The 23,387-nt window shown below is 40.3% G+C and overlaps 1 protein-coding gene across 2 annotated transcripts; it reads right to left on the minus strand.

The window, feature by feature from the left end:
- Positions 1–99: 99 nt before the first annotated feature.
- On the minus strand, positions 100–19,617 carry LOC136258972 (uncharacterized). 2 transcript variants are annotated; one of them, XM_066052367.1, is made up of 9 exons: positions 19,009–19,617; positions 18,656–18,704; positions 18,476–18,599; positions 18,310–18,390; positions 13,747–13,860; positions 13,456–13,606; positions 13,247–13,413; positions 13,113–13,192; positions 100–305 (listed from the first exon to the last, which is right to left on the minus strand). In XM_066052367.1, exons 4-9 carry the CDS (start codon positions 18,334–18,336, stop codon positions 299–301), a joined length of 546 nt encoding a protein of 181 aa, XP_065908439.1. In that variant the 5' UTR covers positions 18,337–18,390; positions 18,476–18,599; positions 18,656–18,704; positions 19,009–19,617; the 3' UTR covers positions 100–298. The 2 variants fall into 2 exon arrangements, with proteins under 2 accessions (XP_065908439.1, XP_065908438.1); XM_066052366.1 differs by having other exon boundaries at positions 18,310–18,417.
- Positions 19,618–23,387: the final 3,770 nt, after the last annotated feature.

A 23,387-nucleotide genomic window follows, 5' to 3' on the forward strand; every position in this document is an offset into this window, starting at 1 on the left:
TTTATGATATTTAAAGTACACTCTTTCTTTTATCTCGCCCACGCAAAGTTCTATAGTGAACTATCAAGGTGCACATGCTACATCATATTTACTGAGTACATTACATGTCAATTGTCATTGGTTTGTACAGATCGCACAAGCATTCATGAAACATACATGTGTACAACATAACTGGTATAGCTACATACACAATACGTATGTGTTAGAGTCGGATATAACACACTGAAAAATTATTATAATCACTGCAAGTCATAATCTATCACCAACGAAACATATCCATCCATTGTACCCATCCACGTCAAGTTCTAGAGAAAATATAAAATACAAATATTTGTACATTAGCTATGCACATCATGCATGAAAATTGTATGTGCTGCAATTGATTTTGAAAATTCATGTATCATACAGCATGATAGTACGATATAGTAGGGAGCACAAAGGAGTAGGCGTTGCCCAAGAAATAACATTACTAGTGATTGAAGATAAAAGAAAAGACTAGTATTGTGTTATCGACTTCTTCTAGCTGGACACTCACTTGATCTGCACCTTCTCTGAAACAACGATCACCATTATTGTCCCTTGTGATGATGGTGAACGCACTAAACATCACCCAAACACCAGTCTCATTTTTCACAGACAACAATGAGGCAGCATTGGTTAGGAGGAACTAAGCCCAAACAAGTTTTCAGATCAACCTGAAATACTTTCAACAAGTTTCTACGGAATTTAAAACAAAAAAATATTTAATGGAATTTTGTACTGACTGACTGCATGAGAGAGTAACTGACTGATGCCTTCAGACAAGCGTAACTCAATAACGGCTAAGGCTACGGGGTTGATTTTTTTACTGTTCATGCCTTTGGCATGCCACAGTACATACAATGCATTCTTCATGGACTTATCCTTGTGTTTCATTCATCTTTGCTGACAGCGAAAAGTGTCAATTTAGTTGTAGTGCATGATGGCTCCCCTTTGAAACGGAAACCGTCCATATTCTATAGTGGCTACTTTGATTGCAGAGGTGCTCTTTGAACAGTTCTTGATTCGTACTGCTGTGTAACGAGTTGAACATAGCCAACAACAAAGCATAATGGATACTTCACTTTTCAAATGATAATAGATATCCACACAAAAACAGCCAAGCTGTAAAAAATGGTGCAGCCTTAAAATACCTGGGTGAAGAAAGTTGTGAAATCAAAGGTAGCGGCCAAGAAATGGCTGCAATGATGTTAATGCTAATAAATTTTAACAATGCACACACAGCCATTATTAATTTTTTTAGCATTAACATCATTGCAGCTATTTCTTGCCTGTCACCTTTGATTTCACAACTTTTTTCACACAGGCTTTTTAAGGCTGCACCATTTTTCACAGCTTGGTTGTTTTTGTGTGGATTTCACTTCTTTTTGTACATTATAAGACCCCAAAACCATCCTATGGCTAACTTTCCGAAGTTTGTTTTTACTCAGATTTCTTCTTTTCTATGTAGATACAATGATGATTATTGAAGACAGACGTATTTCATTGTATGATTTAATTCAATATTTGATAATAGTATTGTAATGCTCTAATAGAGTGCACATTTTTTTTGAGGATTTCTCGCTCAAATGTAACGTCACACTCGCTCATGCCGCTTGATTGCGAGTGATTAAAAAAGTTGTTAATTAAAGGCGTGGCACCCATTTCCTTCATGAGTATTCACCCCATACGAAACAGGATGAATACTCACAAAGGAAATGGGTGCCACGCCCTTTAATTAGAGAGTGTTCACAATAGACACTATCCAAAACCACGCCACTTTTTGGACGCCATTTTGAATGGGGCCAATTTCAATAATCACTGACTGCACTGCATTGAAATTTAGTGATGAAGAAAGCTCGAACTAAGTGGTATTGTCAAACAATAGTCCATAGAAGCTTTTAACGCTGTAAATTCTTTGTACTGGCTAAAGGCAGGTGATTATCAGGTGTTGAACAAGGCGTGAAGCATTGACGACACTAATTCCCTTGTTTACCTGTACAAGGAGCGCCTGGATGGTCAGCCGCTACTACGGTTACTATCACTAATAATTTACCGCAGTAATGGATACTAAAATACTATCTATTTGTTTCGCAGTGCTTCCTGTGTGGGTCAACAAGGCAATTTGGGCTGTCATTGCTTCGCGCCTTGTTCACCCCTGATAACCACCTGCCCCTAACCAATTTACAACCTTGAAGACTTCCACGGCCAATTGTTCAACAATACCCCCTAGTTCAAGCTTTATTCATCAATGTAGCGCAATCGTAATAATTGATACTGGCCCCATTCAAAATGGCGGAAAGCTGTTGCTATGACGATTACGTAGTTTTGGATTGTGTCTATTGAGCAGTGTGAGCAAGTATGAAGTTACTTTTGAGCGGTACTGTAGAACATACATAGAACAATCTAGTACTTCTATTGGTAGATCTATGAAATTACAAACGTTTGAATCTCAACTAGAAATTTCAATTATAAAGTGAGGTGATCAGCCAAGGTAGCAGTGGTTCAGTGGTTAATGATGCAGGTGTTAGCTATGGAGGTCCCTGGTTTGAACTCTGGTAAGTTTTTTTTTTCAATATTTTTTGCACACCTTTTTTACCCTGTGGTAATTGCTCTATTAGAGTATCTCCATCCTGAGATTTTACACTTGCTTGGTTTTTGCTGTATAATTTGTTGCTGTAACTCTATCTAATCCAAAACAGCCAAGCTGTAAAAAAAGTGTGCGGCCCTCAGAAAGGCTATGGTGAAAAAAGATGTGAAATCCAAGGTGGCGGCCAAGAAATGGTTGTGATGGTAGGCTAATGGTAAAAATTTTAATAACGACAATTCAGGTGAATTTTTGTGCCGCTTCACAAAATTTACCTAAATTGTCATTATTAAAATTTTTACCATTAACCTACCATCACAGCCATTTCTTGGCCGCCACTTTGGATTTCACATCTTTTTTCACCATAGCCTTTCTGAGGGCCGCACACTTTTTTTACAGCTTGGCTGTTTTGGATTAGATTTCATTTCTTTTTGTATTTGTATACCCCAAAGCCGGCCTATGGCCAGCTTTGGGACTTTTGTTAACCTATGTTTTTTTTCTTTACTACAGGAAGAAGAAAAGATGAAGTAGATGTACTTTAAATATTTTATCAGTAAATGTACGGATTTGCGAAAAGGGGTCTTCCACACACATCCAATTTTCCAACTATGACAATTGATAACTTCAGATTGGAAAGAGCTATTGCCTTGAAATTTGGACGGTGGTGAGCACCACTATAGCTGAATATATGGTGAAATTTTCAGGTTAATATGTTACTTGAACACTGAGTTATGGTCTCCAACGTTTACGGAATTGGATGTGTGTGGAAGACCCCTTTTCGCAAATCTGGTCACATATATTGATTACAGAAATCTCCATGGTGGTTTCTTTGTAACTGAACACTCTACAAGGTGACTTCTTCTAATTGCTCTCTCTACAGGGTGAATTGTTTGTAGCTGAACGATCTACAAGGTAACTTCTTCTAGCTGATCTCTCTACAGGGTGATGTGTTTGTAGCTGAATTCTGTACAGGTGATTTGTTTGCAGCTGAGCTCTTTACAGAATGGTTTCTTTGTAGCTGAACTCTCTAAAAGGTAACTTCTTCTAACTGATCTTTCTACAGGGCAATTAGTTTCTGGCAGAATTTTCTACAGGTTGATTTCTTTGCAGCTGAACTCTCTACATGGTGGTTTCTTTGTAGCTGAACTCTCTAAATCGTGGTTTCTTTGTAGCTGAACTCTCTACAAGGTAATTTCTTCTAGCTGAACTCTCTACAGGGTGACTTGTTTTTAGCTGATCTCTCTACAGGGTGACTTGTTTCTAGCTGAACTCTCTACAGGTGATTTGTTTGCAGCTGAACTCTCTACATGGTGGTTTCTTTGTAGCTGAACTCTCTACAAGGTAACTTCTTCTACCTGATCTTTCTACAGGGTGATTTGTTTGTAGCTGAATTCTCTACAGGGTGATTTATTTGCAGCTGAACTCTCTACAATGTGACTTCTTCTAGCTGAACTCTCTACAGAGTGATTGATTTTTTTGCAGCTGAACTCTCTACATGGTGGTTTCTTTGTAACTGAACTCTCTACAGGGTGATTTGTTTGTAGCTGAACTCTCTACAGGGTGATCTGTTCGTAGCTGAACTCCCTATAAGGTAATGTCTTCTAGCTAATCTTTCTACAGGGCGATTTGTTTGTAGCTGAGTTCTCTACAGGGTGATTTGTTTGCAGCTGAACTCTCTACATGGTAGTTTCTTTGCAGCTGAACTCTCTACAATGTGACTTCTTCTAGCTGAACTCTCTACAAGGTGACTTGTTTCTAGCTGATCTCTCTACAGGGTGACTTGTTTCTAGCTGAACTCTCTAAAGGTGATTGTTTGCAGCTGAACTCTCTACATGGTGGTTTCTTTGTAACTGAACTCCTTGCAAGGTGACTTCTTCTAGCTGATCTCTCTACAGGGAGATTTGTTTGTAGCTTAACTCTCTACAGGGTGATTTGTTTGCAGCTGAACTCTCTACATGGTAGTTTCTTTGTAGCTGAACTCTCTACAATGTGACTTCTTCTAGCTGAACTCTCTACAAGGTGACTTGTTTCTAGCTGATCTCTCTACAGGGTGACTTGTTTCTAGCTGAACTCTCTACAGGTGATTTGTTTGTAGCTGAACTCTCTACATGGTGGTTTCGTTGTAGCTGAACTCTCTACAAGGCAACTTCTTCTAGCTGATCTGTTTACACTGCATATTTGTTTGTAGCTGAGTTCTCTACAGGGTGATTTGTTTGCAGCTGAACTCTCTACATGGCAGTTTCATTGTAGCTGAACTCTCTACAATGTGACTTCTTCTAGCTGAACTCTCTACAGGGTGACTTGTTTCTAGCTGAACTCTCTACAGGTGATTTGTTTGCAGCTGAACTCTCTACATGGTGGTTTCTTTGTAGCTGAACTCTCTACAAGGTAACTTCTTCTAGCTGATCTTTCTACAGTGTGATTGATTTTTTTGCAGCTGAACTCTTTACATGGTGGTTGTTTTGTAGCTGAACTCTCTAAAAGGTGACTTCTTCTAGCTGAACTCTCTACAGGATGATTTGTTTGCAGCTGAACTCTCTACAGGGTGATTTGTTTGTAGCTGAAATCCCTACAAGGTAACTTCTTCTAGCTGATCTTTCTACAAGGCGATTTGTTTGTAGCTGAGTTCTCTACAGGGTGATTTGTTTGCAGCTGAACTCTCTACGTGGTAGTTTCTTTGTAGCTGAACTCTCTACAATGTGACTTCTTCTAGCTGAACTCTCTACAGGATGACTTGTTTTTAGCTGATCTCTCTACAGGGTGACTTGTTTCTAGCTGAACTCTCTACAGGTGATTTGTTTGCAGCTGAACTCTCTACATGGTGGTTTCTTTGTAGCTGAACTCTCTACAAGGTAACTTCTTCTACCTGATCTTTCTACAGGGTGATTTGTTTGTAGCTGAATTCTCTACAGGGTGATTTATTTGCAGCTGAACTCTTTACAATGTGACTTCTTCTAGCTGACCCCTCTACAGAGTGATTGATTTTTTTGCAGCTGAACTCTCTACATGGTGGTTTCTTTGTAACTGAACTCTCTACAGGGTGATTTGTTTGTAGCTGTACTCTCTACAGGGCGATCTGTTCATAGCTGAACTCCCTATAAGGTAATTTCTTCTAGCTAATCTTTCTACAGGGCGATTTGTTTGTAGCTGAGTTCTCTACAGGGTGATTTGTTTGCAGCTGAACTCTCTACATGGTAGTTTCTTTGCAGCTGAACTCTCTACAATGTGACTTCTTCTAGCTGAACTCTCTACAAGGTGACTTGTTTCTAGCTGATCTCTCTACAGGGTGACTTGTTTCTAGCTGAACTCTCTAAAGGTGATTGTTTGCAGCTGAACTCTCTACATGGTGGTTTCTTTGTAACTGAACTCCCTGCAAGGTGACTTCTTCTAGCTGATCTCTCTACAGGGAGATTTGTTTGTAGCTTAACTCTCTACAGAGTGATTTGTTTGCAGCTGAACTCTCTACATGGTAGTTTCTTTGTAGCTGAACTCTCTACAATGTGACTTCTTCTAGCTGAACTCTCTACAAGGTGACTTGTTTCTAGCTGATCTCTCTACAGGGTGACTTGTTTCTAGCTGAACTCTCTACAGGTGATTTGTTTGCAGCTGAACTCTCTACATGGTGGTTTCTTTGTAACTGAACTCCCTGCAAGGTGACTTCTTCTAGCTGATCTCTTTACAGGGAGATTTGTTTGTAGCTTAACTCTCTACAGGTGATTTGTTTGCAGCTGAACTCTCTACATTATGGTTTCTTTGTAGCTGAACTCTCTACAAGGTAATTTCTTCTAGCTGATCTCTCTACAGGACGATTTGTTTGTAGCTGAACTCCCTACATGATGGTTTCTTTGTAGCTGAACTCTCTACAAGGTGATTTCTTCTATAGCTGATCTTTCTACAGGGTGATTTGTTTGTAGCTGAACTCTCTACATGATGGTTTCTTTGTAGCTGAACTCTCTACTAGAGCTGGGCGATATCCCAAAATTTCAAGGCGATATATCATATCATAGTTTTTGACGATATTACTAAATATCCCGATATATTGTGTTGCAATATTACCATTGTATAATTTTATGTTATTTAATCAATATTACTTGTTATTTTCTCTTCTATAGGTTACATGTCTGACATTACAAGTTGTAGTAATACAAGTTTACAAACCATCAAGATAACTACTATAGGTTACATACAACATCTAACATGGTACAAGTTTCAAAATTTACAAACCATCATGACAATCAGATAACTACATAAGTGGTACAACTGAGACAACACTAGTTTTTCATGTTTAGAGCCAAAAATACCAAGTTGTCAACTCTTTCTGGTTTCAGACATGTCCTTCTGTCAGAAACAATGTGGCCTCCACAGCTGAACACACGCTCAGCGGCTACACTTGTTGCACACAAACACAGATATTTACGCGCTAGCTTTGCCACATTTGGGTATCTAACAGCTTCAGTCTTCCACCAGTCAAGAGGAGACGCTTCAACATCTAGCTGTGGATGACTTAAATACTGATCCAACTCTTGCTTTACTTGCTGGCGAGGGGTCAGCTGAACCGACTGACTATTGCCCAAACAGCGACCAAGAACCTTGCTTAGTCCTTTTGCTTTCTTAGATGGTGGAGCTGCCATTCCTGAACTACCAGACTGTGAACTTGAAGGTAAGTGTGATGAATCATCCACTGAACTGTCAATTAAATCTCTCATTTCCTTCTCTACCTCTCCTAAAATTTCTGCTCTATTGCTGACATAGTTGAGCTTGAATCTAGGATCTAGAAATGAAGAAAGTTCTAGAAGAAAGCTGAGTTCTGGATCATCATATCTTGCTTCTAAATCATCCTTTATCCTTTACTTCATTTCCTTTGTCAGGTCAGTGTCATCATTTTCTGCCACGAGCACTTCCTCTGCTAAATGACTCAACAATGGCTTCACTGCAGAAACTGTAACACACTTTTCAGCAGCAAGTGCATCCGTCATGGTTTTCAATCCTTTTAGAGCAGCAGCAATAGACTGCAAAACATCTCAATCTTGCCATGAGGGTGATAAATGTGAAAAGGCTCTGTCTTCACTAAGAACATTTCTCACAGCATCCATTTGCTCCAACATTCTTTCAACCATGTCATATGCAGAGCCCCATCGTGTCACTACGTCAACCTTTAGCTTGTGAATTTCTAGCCCCCTTTGTTCTTGTGCAATAACCAAGTCTCTCTGCTTCTTCCAACTTCTTGAAAATGCAGCTACGGCACTTCTAACAACCCTGAGGGTACGTTGTACCCTTGCATCATTTAATCACTTTCCCACAGCTAGATTTAAGTTGTGACCAAAACAACTCAACCTATTCCAATTAAGCAGGTCACATGCCAGCTTGATGTTGGAACCACTATCAGTAGTGATTCCTACCAGCTTCTCTACTTCAAGGCCCCATTGCTGTATGGTTTCCTCAAGAGCCTCAGCAATGTTTGTCCCAGTGTGGTCCATGGGAAGGTAGTGAGTTTGGAGGCAATATGATTTTAAATCCCAGTTGGCATCTATAAAATGGACAGTAAAAGTCATATACGGGTCTCCAGCAGCTGAGGTCCATAGATCTGTAGTAGCAGAATAGTAGTCCAACTGTTTGATTTCAATCTTTTCTTCAATTTCACTTTTGACCTCATTGACTAGTGCTGGTACTGCCACTTTAGTAAAGTGTTTACGAGTGGGTAGTTGATACCTTGGATTAAATTGTTGTAACATCTTCCGGAAGCATGGCTTGTCTACAGTGGACAATGGTAGCATGTCTCTTGCAAGGCAGTATGTGACAGCGTTAGTCAAAGTTTTGTGCTCTTTTGACGATGATGAAAAAGGTCGGCGGTTATCCCATGAATCTAAGAGTGTTAACTTCGGAGCGGCTGCTTCCTCTGTGCTGAAACTTTTGCTTTTCTTCTTGCTAGCTTGACACGCTAGAGCATACTCCTCGGGATGCTTGGTTTTCAAATGGCTGTATAAATTCGAAGTATTCGAATCCTTCGCAGCGACCATTGTATGGTTTGGGCACAAGCGACACTTTGGTAAATCGACACAGAGAGGACGGCCATTTCCATCTGTTTCGAAGCCGAAATACTTCCACACAAATGCTTTGGCTTTCCTTTTTGAAACAAGTACAGCATCACTATCGGTCTCCTCGTTGTCTCTTTCAGTGGTGTCAACTTCGACTTCCTCATCGTCAGACGCCATTATGCTTACGCACGTGATGGAAACGTATGATGCACGTGATGATTCGATAATACCGTCAGTAGTAAATTTAATACCGCCAGTTCTTAATATCGTCGATATCGATAAATATCGGAATATCGCCCAGCTCTACTCTCTACAAGGTGATTTCTTCTATAGCTGATCTTTCTACAGGGTGATTTGTTTGTAGCTGAACTCTCTACATGATGGTTTTTTTGTAGCTGAACTCTCTACAAGGTAACTTCTTCTAGCTGATCTCTCTACAGGACAATTTGTTTGTAGCTGAACTCTCACATGATTGTTTCTTTGAAGCTGAACTCTCTACAAGGTGATTTCTTCTAGCTGATCTTTCTACAGGGTGATTTGTTTGTAGCAGAACTCTCTACAAGGAAACTTCTTCTAGCTGATCTCTCTACAGGGAGATTTGTTTGTAGCTGAACTCTCTACACGTGATTTGTTTTTGGGGCTGAATTCTCTACATGATGGTTTCTTTGTAGCTGAACTCTCTACAAGGTAACTTCTTCTAGCTGATCTCTTTACAGGGTGAATTGTTTGTAGCTGAACGATCTACAAGGTAACTTCTTCTAACTGATCTCTCTACAGGGTGATTTGTTTGTAGCTGAACTCTCTACAAGGAAGCCTCTTTTAACTGAGCTCTGTACAGGGTGAATTGTTTGTAGCTGAACTATCTACAAGGTAACTTCTTCTAGCTGATCTCTCTACAGGGTGATTTGTTTGTAGCTGAATTCTGTATAGGTGATTTGTTTGCAGCTGAGCTCTTTACAGAATGGTTTCTTTGTAGCTGAACTCTCTACAAGGTAACTTCTTCTAGCTGATGTATCTACAGGGTCACTAGTTTGTAGCTGAATTCTCTACATGGTGGTTTCTTTGTAACTGAACTATCTACAAGGTGACATCTTCTAGCTGATCTTTCAACAGGGTGATTTGTTTGTAACTGAACTCTCTACAAGAAAACTTCTTCTAACTGATGTCTGAACAGGTTGAATTGTTTGTAGCTGAACTCTCTATAGGGTGATTTGTTTGTAGCTGATCTCTATACAGGTTACTTATTTCTAACTGATCTCTTGAATTCTGTTCAGGGTGACTGCTCTATTAGAGTATCTCGATCTCGCACTTGCTGCACCAAGTTGGATTTCGTGTTATAACTCCGTGGCTTTAAGTCTGATTCTTCTACACCATTGAAGAGCCTTTCTAAGATGATTACTCCATCTGTACAGTGAATTTCAAAGCATTACCCCAAGCGGTTTATCTGGTAGGCATGACAAGTATTCGTTTTTTATTAGCTAACCTCGGTTGCGTAATTGTTACACACTGTTGGTTATCTTCCTGGTTTTTAGCTCGATTTCTTTCAAACCACAAAAGGTTTGAGGTGCAATAGTTAACCTATTCACCCACCGATTTTCAGCTTCTTCCCATACGCGGTTTACCCTGTAGGCGTGACAACATATTGGTGTTATTTTTGGTGCATAATTGCTCATAACTCTTTGCCTGTTTATCGTATTCCAGCCAAAGTTGGTACTAAGATGCACCTTTATACCCCCCTTCTGTGTGCCAAATTTCAAGGCAATCGGATAACGCGTTCGCGTTTTATAGCAGTTTTTGTAAGTGTGCGAAAAGAGGAAGAAAAATAAGAAGAGAAAAAAAGAACAAGAAACTAAGCCAATTTTTGAAGTCGCATATCTCAGGAATGCCTGCAGCGATTCCGCTCAAATTTGGAATGAAGAGTACTGAAGTTGGAGGGAATGTACACAGCAAAATTCGTCTTGTTTCATAAAGGCAGCACAGAGCTACGGAGGTGCGAGAATTGCGTTTTCTTTCTTCCTGTCAATATACTCACGGGGTTGCGTGCCGGCTTCTTGGGCCGCACGACCCACTACCGTGTGTCTTGATTGTTATTTAAACTATCGAAAGGCACTGCTACGATGATAAGCCTATCTACACATCAATTTTCAAGTTATTTTTATACTCAGTTTATCCTGTAGCCATGACAGAAGTTTTTTATGTGAATACATGCACATAACTCCTTGAACATTCCTCAAGTTCACAACAAAATTGGTACGTGAATCCACCGTTACCTACTCTTCATTTGTGCCAAAGATCAAGGCAACTGAGTTACACATTTGCATTTTATAGTATTTTTTGCAAAGTTTGCAAAAAGAACCAAAGCTCCCGTAGCCCCCCACATGGCATAAGAAAAAAAAAGAAAAATAAATTATAACAAAATTTTGAATGTCCATATCTCGCAAATGCCTGCTGCAAATTTAATCAAATTTGCTGGGTGGTGTACTCTATCTGGGGACAGCAAAAATGGTATGCTTTGGAGAAGGGGCCCCAGAGCTCTGAATGCATAAAAAAGCTATTTTCTTTCTTCCTGTTAATATACTCATGGTGCTGTCACCGGCTTTCTTGGCCGCATGACTGTGTGTCTTGATAACTGGGGCACACAGTTCCATTTCTTTTGGCATGTATGGATTGCAGAAGTGTTTTTCGAACAGTTCTTGATTCACAATGCTGTGTAATGGGTTGAACGTAATAGGGATACACACGCACACACGCACGCACGCACGCACACACACACACTAGCAGGATGGTGCCACAGTACTCTTGCATAGCCAGACTACTCCTTTTGTTATTGAGTTGGGCATGAGACTAGGTTGGTGTGTAAAAACGTTTGAAGAAACTGCATAAGTAATATTACCTCTAAAGAGTAAGCATTTTAAATGTTTTTCTACAGTTAATGCAATCATGATCTACAAATTTAAGGAAAAATTAGGAATTTCAAGTTTGAATAGGGATCATAGAAACAAGTAGAGACAATGGAAGTTGCCTACACCTGCAGATATACTATAATAAACAGTTAATCCATAATTCAGTCTATACCCAGAGCTTATGATAACATCCAGACACCAGACAAAATCCGGTCAAAAATCCGGTCAAAAATCCGGTCAAATTGCATAGATGTCTGACCATAATGCAATTTGTCCGGACACAGTGTCCCATCAAAGCACAAGGAAGGAGCCTAAGGGCTGAACTGGCATGCTATCAACAATAACAGTCACTTGGTTGCCAGGAGATAGTATACATTCTTACAACCCAAGGGAGTGACCACAAATGTACCATTGCCAACCCTCTGGTGTACTGTAACCACATAACAGTTGCAGTAAGGCATGTGACATCTTACCACTATAATGTTTATTTGCTATGCTACAGTGGACATACTGGGCATTCATCTTCCACATGCCCAGTCAATTTTGGCAATTGTCTGGCCAATTTTGGTTTGCCAGGACATTGTGGCAGGACAACAGAGAATTCTTATCATAAGCAAGACCAATACTGAATTAGGGATTAAAATTAATGTTCACTAGTATATCTGAAGGTGTAGGTAACTTCCCTTGTTTCCCTACTTTTTTTTTCTATGATCCCTAATCAAACTTAAAATTCTTAATGTTCCTTAAACTTGTTTGTTTACTTATTTTCATAACATGATTATAATTGATGAATCCACACATACCACATCAAAAGAAAGGATGGCATCAAAATTAATGTTTTCACCTAAATTTGTGCCCCAACTCTTAAATACTGCTTCGAAAGTGCAGTGGCCATTACTCTTTGCTTTCAGCTATGTTCAGCCCACTACACAGCACTACAGACTAACAGCAGTAGAAGAAGTGCCTCTTCAACAATCCCATCACTACGAAAATACAATTTGCATGCCCCCAACTATCAATTACTGCCTCAAAAATGTAGCAGCCATTACACTTTGCTTTCAACTTTGTTCAGCCCATTATACAGCATTACAAATGAAGAACAGTGTTAGAATTGTCTCTGCGATCAACCCAGTATCCACGGAAAATATGGATGATTCTATTTACGTACAAATGTACTGTAGGGAAGCCATGCATCACACTACTGTACCATGACACGACACCTTGGACTGTCAGCAAAAAGAAATAGGACACAAAGGAGGACAAAGGTAAGTCCATGATGCATGCATTGTATGTACTGTGGTATGCCAAAAGGCATGTCTCGGGACGAAGTGACGTTGAAGAGTGAAAAAATCAAGCCCATAGCTTTTGCCGATGTCTAGTTATGCTTGCCTGAAGGCATCAGGCAGGCAGGAGAATATTCCATTTAATATTTTTAAATGAAACAATTTATTGGAAGCCTTTAGGATCATACTGAAGGCACTTATTTATGATTTTGTTTAGTATATACGACCAACATAAATGTGTGTGCATAGTGTCTGGAGATCATAAAGCTATGTGCATGTATCATACCTTTCATCACTGTGAACTGTACACCAAAGACAGGCAAAATTTGATGAAGCACTTTTCATTCCTATTAGCATTAGCAAGGTCTATATACATAAAACCATGTCTTATAAATTATAATTATACAATTAGTGATGTACCTTGTAATCTGCACAGAGAAAAAACTCAAGGGTGTAAATGTCACCTTCCTCTGTTGTAAATGTGGGATGTTCTAAGTAGTGGTTTACATCATCAAATACATCTTTTAATCCCACAGCCAGGTGTTCATAAGTTTCACCACCCTTTATTGCAGCAATCCTGTATAAATCTGAACATTAAAATGTTAATTACTATAAATGAATTATTTTACCAGTTGGACTCAGGGTAAAGTCATCTTTCCTCAGGAAGGCAAATGATATAAGACAACAGCTAGATGACCTGCTGAACCTTGCACCATCCATGCTAATTCTGATATGCACATTCTGAGATTCCCTGTCATAATACTCTGGGTATCTCATCACCTAGGTCAGAAATGTGTTAATTTTATTTTCATGCCTGCTAGTAAATGCATTCTATGTAAACACACTTTTATGTTGTATACTTAAACTGCATACATTGTTTAGACTGTAAAAATGTAGACTGTTGTATGTTTCATGCATACCTCTTCTTGTAACAGCAAGTCTAATAGGTCTTTTAACTTGAATTGGGTACCTTCAAAATCACCAGGTGTTTTGGTTATTGTTGGAAGAGGTAAATCTCTCCGATACTTCTTGATCTATACATACAAAATGTATCTAATAAGATGGATGTGATATGCAGTACAACCTGCTTTCAGGTCACAAGTAGTGACCCTGGCAAGTAGGTAAAGTATCAACTAAGTATACTTTTTATTTCATTTATTTATTTATTTAGTTGCTGCTGCAACTAGGAGCTGGAAAGAAATGACTAGAGACTCATGTAGTAGGTAATTTTAATACAATTTTAATACAATTACCCTTACACCAGTGTCAACACTTCAGGGTCCTGTTCAACCCCTTGGGGTGTTAGTGAACAGCATGAGTCATATAGTCTGTCAGTCTCTCTCAAGGAGGGCATTCTTCCACAGACAGAATTGGGCAATCTTGACACAGGACAACTGGGTCCTGAAAACAGTACAAGGGTATTTAACAGACTTTACCCACAGCCCACACCAGTCATATCAGCCACCCCCAATAGTCTTACCACAGGACAAACATGCCCTGGTGATTCAGGAGGTACAAGAACTCCTATTGAAAGGGGCAGTAGTGGAATCTTCTGTATGCATAGAGAGCTTTGTCTCTCAAATATTTCTGGTCAAAAAGAAGGAAGGGGGACAACGTCCAGTAATAAATCTGAAGGCTCTAAATCAGTTTGTGCAGGTGGAGCACTTCAAGATGGAGGGTCTACACCTCCTACCAGATCTATTACAACAAGGGGATTGGATGATCGAAATGGATCTAAAAGATGCCTATTTCCAAATCCTCATACACCGGAGTCACCAGCGCTACCTCCAGTTTGTCTGGGAAGGGAAACGCTACAAGTTTCAGAGTCTTTCCTTTGGCCTGTTGTCTGCACCACTATTGTTTACCAAAACCTTGAAACCAGTGGTGGGCTTGTTAAGACAGATGGGCTTGCGCCTGATAGTATATCTGGATGACATGTTATTCATGCATGCCAACAAGAGCCAACTAGAGGTAATGGCACCACTACTATGCAGGCTGTTCAAGTCCCTGGGGCTGATGGTGAACACACACAAATCCCTGCTAGTCCCAACCCAGCTAATAGAATTTCTGGTGTTTCAAGTCAATTCCAACACATTGACAATTATCTTGCCATCAGAGAAGGGAAGAAAGGTACAACAGGAGGCAACAAAACTCCTAAAATCACCAACAATCTCAGCAAGGGAACTTGCAATGTTCATAGGGAAAGCTGTAGCAACCTCCAGAGCTGTCAAACAAGCTCCACTACATTACAGAGCTCTACAGAGGACACTCAACTCAGTGATTCCCGAAAACAGCTCCCTGGAGTACTCAGACAAGTACGATTCTTGGATAACTCTGATCAGCGAGATGATCGGGGACCTGAATTGGTGGTAAATTCTAGACAGACAGACAATGGAAGCACCAATCTGTCCCTCACAACCTGTGATAATCACAGAATCAGATGCTTCACACCAGAGGTGGGGAGCGAGGTGTGGGGACACCGGTACAGGGGGAAGCTGGCCAATACAGGAAGTAACACAGCACATCAACTTCCTGGAGCTTTCAGCTGCCTTTCTGGCCCTAAAAACCTTTACCACAAACCAAACAGGTATGGTCCTTCTGAAAATGGACAACATCTCTGCAGTGAGTTATATCAACTAGAAGGGAGGTACGCACTCAGTTCAACTGTGCAACTTAGCTCTGGAAATATGGGAATGGTGTCTCCAGAGACAGATATCATTACAAGCAGAGCACCTACATGTACCTGGCATTCTCAACAAGGTGGCAGACACGGAATCCAGAGTAATGAAGGACCGGTGTGACTGGATGATCAATCCATCTGTATTCCAACAAATTCAGCAATCAATAGGTCCTCTCCATATAAATTTATTTGCGTCACAGATAACCAAACAGCTACCCCGCTTCTATAGCTGGAGGCCAGGCAGAAGCAATAGATTCCTTCACACAAAACTGGACTCAGGCGAGGGGTTATGCCAATCCCCCATGGTGCCTGATTTCTCGTTGTCTGAGTCAGATAAAGAGACAACAAGCGAGAGTAGTTCAGGTGACACCACTCTGGCCATACCAACCATGGTTTCCTCTGCTTCTCGAAATGCTGGAGGACCATCCCCACTAACTTCCAAGCATCCCAGATCTAATCTTGAACCCAACCAACCAGGAGTTCATAATGAAACAGGGAGTGCCAAAACTGGTCGCATGGCCCATCTCAGGGAATCCTTTGCTTCACGAGGAATTTCTACACAGGCTTCAGACCTGTTGCTCTCCTCATGGAGAGACAAAACCAACAGTAATTACAACTCAGTTTGCAAAGTGGGCTAGTTGGTGAGAGCAAAGGAATAGAAATCCCATTGCTGGACCTGTAGAAGATGTAGTTTATTTTCTAGCAGAGCTTTTTAAAACCCAGCGATACCAATATAGGTCTCTGAATGTATACCGGTCAGCTATATCATCAGTCCATGAAAGAGTGGAAGGGCAGAGTATAGGACAACACCCGCTGGTTTGCAGGGTAATGAAAGGGGCATTTAATGAAAAACCACCTATGTCAAGGTACTCTCATTTTTGGGATGTTGGGTCAGTATTGTGCTTCATTAAACAGTTGGGCAAAAATAACACACTGTCTCTAAAGTGGATGTCGATTAAGACAGCCATGTTTATGGTTCTCACTCGCCCTTCCAGATCAGCTGATCTGTCCAAATTGGATATCCGATCCCGGACATACACATCTAAAGGAGCAATATTCCAACCTATACACTTGGAAAAGCAGAGTCGCTCAGAAAAGCCAGTCAAGGAGTTTTTCTTTCCTTACTATGCAATGGATAAATTATTGTGCCCAGTGAAGGCTCTGCAACCATATGAGGAACATACAGCTTCCTTCAGATCTGAAAAATCCAACTACCTGTTTTTGTCATGGATTGGAAAACATGAACCAGTTACTAGTAGCACCATTGCTAGGTGGTTACTAACCTGTCTCCAAGAAGCAGGCATTGATACTAATACTTTTAAAGTTAGAGGAGCAGCATTTTCAACAGCTGATTGGTCGGGTGTCACAATAGCAGGCATCCTCAATGCGGCAGATTGATCCAATGAAACCACCTTCCAACGATTCTACCACTGAGAAATACAGGACAAAACAACGTTTGGGTCAACCTTCCTGTCATCTGCTAGCACTTCAAACTTACATGTTGATATGGAAACTGAGCCTTCCAAAATGTAATTTAAGAATGGCTCAGGGCATGTAGTGCCTGCAAGCTATTTATAATTACATGAGGAAGGTGAAGTTGAAATATCACCATGTCCCACCCTAGGCCCCCCTGCACATATATCTTAACTTGTATGTATTTGTTTCTTTTCCTCAAGTGTAGATTGAGGCTGCTGCTTATTCACACTGATGTAGTAGTGACCACTCCTCATACTTACATGGTTCACACATTCACGGAGTCAGCATCTACAAAGAGCCGGCCAAGTGGAGACACGTGGTGTTTATATACTTGAACAGGATGATGATGTATTATGACTATTATTTTTGTTATGTGTACTTCAAAATGGCTGTCATATGTCACTGTAATTAGTCAATTACATGTTGATATTTCAACTTCACCTTCCTCATGTAATTATAAGTAGCACTGCATGCCCTGAGCCATTCTTAAATTATACAAGAACAAGAGTTCTTAGAGCCTTGAGTGGCCTATAAAATAGATTCATTACCTAGTGGTTGAACAATGAAAACTTTAAGGGCTTCCACCCTATAATACTGTAAACCTGTATAAACTCTACTATGAGTAAGTAGTGTGTATTCTTGGAGAGGAAAATAGTTGCAAGGGGGAGCTAACAGTTTCCAAGAGAGGGCAAATGCCTTTCCCCCCTAAAATAAACCCTGAATACACTGTAAGAATGGACCACAGAATGGCACAGATGACACACATGTTCTGCCAGTGCATCAAAGCCAAAATCAGAGGCAACACCAACCACACTTAATTTTATTACAATACAAAACACTGGACTACATAATAAGCATACCAACAAATTAAATGAACAAGTCAAAACGATATTAACAAGACATTGTAGGCACACAAAATATAACCTTGATATTGACGGACAGACAACACATACAAGTGTATGTTCTGGTCCCATCTAGTGCGTCGAATGTAAAACAAAGGCCACACCTACGACATTTAATTTTACTACAATACTAACACATTGTACTACACAATAAGCATACCAACAAATTAAATGAACAAGCTAGAATGATAATACCAAGGCACTGCAGGCACACAAAATATAACCTTGATATTGACGGACAGACAACACATACAGGTGTATGTTCTGGTCCCATCTAGTGTGTTGATGGGAAAACAAAGGCTATGCCCACGGCATTTAATTTTATTACAATACTAACACACTGGACTACACAATAAACATACAAACAACTGAAATGAACAAGTCAAAATGATATTACCAAGACACTCCAGGCACACAAAATATACCTTGATAATGATGGACAGACAACACATACAAGTGTATGTTCTTGTCCCATCTAGTGTTCTGGTCCACTCTCTTCTTGCTAGCTGCAGAAAAAGTGGCAACAAGATGGCCTAAAACCACACAGCATTGCAAACAAAGTATTACGTCGTAGCCAGTTAAGAGTCTTACCTTGCTTTTCCAGACAGCAAAGTAGCAATTCTTTAGTGCAACACTGTGGACAAAGGATCGGTCCTTGATTAGAAGTAGACTAGTCTCCAGACACGTTTTAAACTAGTCCTTAGATCGCCAACAGCTACAAACACGACACAAAAGATCACGTTAATTTACAATGAACCAATTCAATCAAACCTGAACGCTCCCTTCTTGCTAGCTGTAGACAAAGCGGCAATAAGATGGCCTAAAACCACACAGCATTGCAAACATATTTGTGACTGGGCCTGCAAAAATAGGGCATGTGGGCACATGATTTTTTCCTACTTTTTCAAGTTTTCATCACTCATAACTTTTTGTACCATTATGCTATGACAATGCAATTTTCAGCACTTAGTAAGCATTTACTTGGCTTTATGATGCAAGTTACAGAATAAAAGTATTCTGTTCCAGTACTGAGATATGATCTGTAGAGTGATGGGATGTAGTTTGTGCCCACATGCCCTGTTTTTGCAGGCCCGGTCACATTTTTACATCTTAGCCAGTCTTACTCTTGCTTTCCAGACAGAAAAGTGGCAATTCTTTAGTGCAACACTGGACCAAGGATCAGTCCTTGATTAGAAGTGTCACACATTAGACTACTCCCCAGATACGTTTTAAACTAGTCCCTGGACTGCCAACACAGTTGCAAACACACGACACAAAAGATCACGTCAATTAACAATAAACCAATTCCATAAAACCGTCTCTCCTCTCACTAGCAGCTGGTTCTATGCAGACAAAGGAGTGATAAGATGACCTGACAACACACAGAATTGTAAAACTTCTCTGTGAGTTGGACAGTATATTTTCAGATTGGTGCAACACCGTGGACGAAGTATCACTGTAGGGAAAATGTCTTATGCTTTACCCCACAGACCTTCCTTCATCATATTTACACCCTTTCCAGTGCAACCCTTGCAGGCTGGTACGTAGTGATCCTTTGGCGGTGTGTCCATAAAGCAAGACTAGGTTAATTCGGTCGTCAAATACCAAAGACGCTAACTTCGCGTCATTGAAATCTCTATCCACTTTAATTGCTGCTTCATTTGCAAAGAGTTAGAACCTCGGTTAGTACGATACGTCTCACAATCCTACCGCCATCTTTATCACGTGACTACTTTAACTCATTCACGTGAGATTGACTTGATTTGATGTTACGTGATCACAGAATCAGCTATTGGAAACATAGATATAATATACCCCGGCGCTTTCGGCGCCAAAGCTGATCCTCCGGACTAGAAATTGGCGAGATCGTAAGGAGACATCTCAAAACTGCCTCGTCTTTAATCTCTGGTAGGTAGTGCATCTGTGCATGTCCTGCATGTAGTGTGAGGTAGTCTCGCGCGCCCCACACATGGGTCTGGCTTGCTCGAGACTAACTGTGAGATACAAGGGAGGCAGTAGCAGCCCAAGTGTTAGGGCATCGACCTGTTAATTGAAAGGTTGCAGGTTCAATGCCCAGGCTGGTATTTTCTGCTGCGGATCCAGACCTTTAAGAAGGGGGGTTCCACTTTGGAATTGCAACTTCAGCCTAACTGTAAGTTGGAGACCAAAAAACAAACAAAGAGAAGGTCATAACCTGCTGACAATAGCTAACCCTCACCATAGATGCCTTCACCAACTATATCCACGATAAAAAAAATAAAATAAATAAATATTTTTTTAAAAAAACACCATATTTCCTTATTTATAACTAGATACATAGCTTACTACTGACACTGCTCCTCAAAAGACTACTGTGACTGCTCTATTAGAGTATCTCGAGTAAGAGAGCTCTTTCAAAAGAGGGGTTCCATGGAACCCTTTAGATCTACCCCTGCTGTTGTTTCCTTGAGCAAGAAACTATACTCCACTGGCAATTCTAGAGCTGGCAAACGGTGGGATATAAACAGAAACGTTGTTTCGGTGAAATATTCAAAAATAAGTGACTTAGATGGTACTACGAAGTCTGCTAGCATTACTCTACAGGTACAGTCATGTCAACTGAAGTCCTCAAGTAGAAGCTTATTTTCATTCATAACATCATTGCTCAGCCACAGTCAGACATCAAGACACACGGTAGTGTGTCGTGCGGCCCAAGAAGCCGGCGCGCCACACCGTGAGTATATTGACAGGAAGAACTAAAACGTCATTTTCACACCTTTGTATCTCGGTGATCACTTATCTGATTGGAACCAAATTTGCTACACAGTTGCCCGCCAGCCAAGGGAGTCTACATTCTAAATTTGAAAGAAATCGCTCCAGCCATTTCCGAGATACGAGCTGCCAAAGTTTCGTTTTTTTTTCTTCGTTTTTTTTTCTTCGTCTTTTCGCACACTTGCAAAAATTGCTATAACAAGCAAACACGTACTCCGATCGCCTTGAAATGTGGCACACAGAAAGGGAGTCCAAAGGTGAATCCTAGCATCAAATTTGGTACAAATCCGATGAATGGTTCAGGAGTTATGACCGATTATTCGCGTAAAACAAGATCGATTTGTTGTCACGCCTACAGGGTAAACCGCTTCATGGAATGCGTTGAAAATTGCTATGTAGATGGAGTAACCATCGTAGGAGTGCCTTTTGGTGGTTTGAAAGGAATCGAGATAAAGACCACGGAGATATGACACAAAACCCAACCTGTGTCACAATTACGCGATCGATTTTTATGAATAAAAAGGTATTAGTTTTCACGCCTACTAGGCAAACCGCTTAGAGCAATGAGCTGAAAATCGGTGTATAGCTGGAATAATCTTCATAGTAAGTCCTTGCAGTAATACAGAAGAATCGGATTACAAACCACTGAGTTATGATTCGAAAGCCAACTCCGTGTAGCAAATGCGAGATCGAGATACTCTAATAGAACAGTCACCCTAATAGAGCATTCGGCTAATTTATTTACTCCATTATAGAATTTTATTACATCACAAGTTATTCTGTAGGGAGTTCAGCTACAAACAGTTAATCTTATAGACAGTTCAGCAAGAAGACAGTCACCATGTGGAGAGTTAAGCAAATATACCACTATAGAGATTCAGAACATTACAAGTCACACTGAAGAAAGTTCAGCTATAAACAAGTCATGCACTGTGTAGAGAATTCAGCTACAATTAAGTCACTCTCTAGAGAATTCAGTTACACAGAATTCAGCTACACACAAGTCACTGTGGAGAGAGTTCAGCTACAAACAAATTACCCTTTAGAGTGATCAGCTACAAACAAAACACTTTGCAGGGTGTTAACTGCAACAAATCAATTACCTTTAGAGCGATCAGCAATGAACAAATCAACACAAATCTACCTGTAGAGAGATCAGTTAGAAACAAATCACCCTGAAGAGAGTTCAGCTACAAAAAATCACCCTGTAGAGACATCAGCTAGAAACTAGACACAATGTAAGGAGTTCAGCTACAAGCAATCACCCTGTAGAGAGTTCAGCTAAAACAAATCAACCTGCAGAGAGATCAGCTACAAACAAATCACCTTATAGAGAGTTCAGCTACAAACAGATTACCTGTAGAGAGATCGGCCACAAACAAATCAACCTGCAGAGAGATCAGCTATAAACACACAAATCAACTTGTAGAGAGATCAGCTACAAACAAATCACCCTGTAGAGAGATCAGCTACAAACTAGACACAAAGTAAGGAGTTCAGCTACAAGCAAATTACCCTGTAGAGAGTTCATCTACAAACAAATCAACCTGTAGAGCAATCAGCTAGAAACAAATCACCCTGAAGAGAGGTCAGCTACAAAAAATCACCCTGTAGAGAGATCAGCTAGAAACAAATCACCCTGAAGAGAGGTCAGCTACAAAAAATCACCCTGTAGAGAGATCAGCTAGAAACAAATCACCCTGAAGAGAGGTCAGCTACAAAAAAATCACCCTGTAGAGAGATCGGCTACAAACAAATCAACCTGCAGAGAGATCAGCTACACACAAATCAACTTGTGGAGAGTTCAGCTACAAACAAATTACCCTGTAGAGAGATCGGCTACAAACAAATCAGCCTGTAGAGAGTTCAGCTAAAACAAATCAACCTGCAGAGAGATCAACTACAAACAAATCACCTTATAGAGAGTTCAGCTACAAACAAATTACCCTATAGAGAGACCGGCTACAAACAAATCAACCTGCAGAGAGATCAGCTACACACAAATCAACTTGTAGAGAGATCAATTACAAACAAATCACCCTGTAGAGAGATCAGCTAGAAACTACACACAATGTAAGGAGTTCAGCTACAAATAAATCACCTTATAGAGAGTTCAGCTACAAACAAATCACTCTGTAGAGAGATCAGCTAGAAACTGGACACAATGTAAGGAGTTCAGCTACAAGCAAATCACCCTTTAGTGAGTTCAGCTACAAACAAATCAACCTGCAGTGAGATCACCTACAAAAAAGCACCTTGTACAGAGTTCAGCTACAAACAAATTACCCTGTAGAGAGATCGGCTACAAATAAATCAACCAGTAGAAAGATCAGCTACACACAAATCAACTTGTAGAGAGATCAGCTACAAACAAATTACCCTGTAGAGAGATCGGCTGCAAATTAATCAACCTGCAGAGAGACCAGCTACACACAACTCAACTTGTAGAGAGATCAGCTACAAACAAATCACCCTGTAGAGAGATCAGCTAGAAACTAGATACAATGCAAGGAGTTCAGCTACAAGCAAAATCACCCTTTAGTGAGTTCAGCTACAAACAAATCAACCTGCAGTGAGATCACCCACAAAAACGCACTTGTACAGAGTTCAGTTACAAACAAATCACCCTGTAGAGAGATCAGGTAAAAGAATTCACCTTGTAGAGAATTCATTTACAAAGAAACCATCATATAGAGAGTTCAGCTACAAAGAAATTATCCCGTAGAGAGTTCAGCTAGAAGAAGTCACCTTG

Source organism: Dysidea avara, chromosome 6, assembly GCF_963678975.1.
Source record: "Dysidea avara chromosome 6, odDysAvar1.4, whole genome shotgun sequence".
Lineage (NCBI taxonomy): Eukaryota > Metazoa > Porifera > Demospongiae > Dictyoceratida > Dysideidae > Dysidea > Dysidea avara.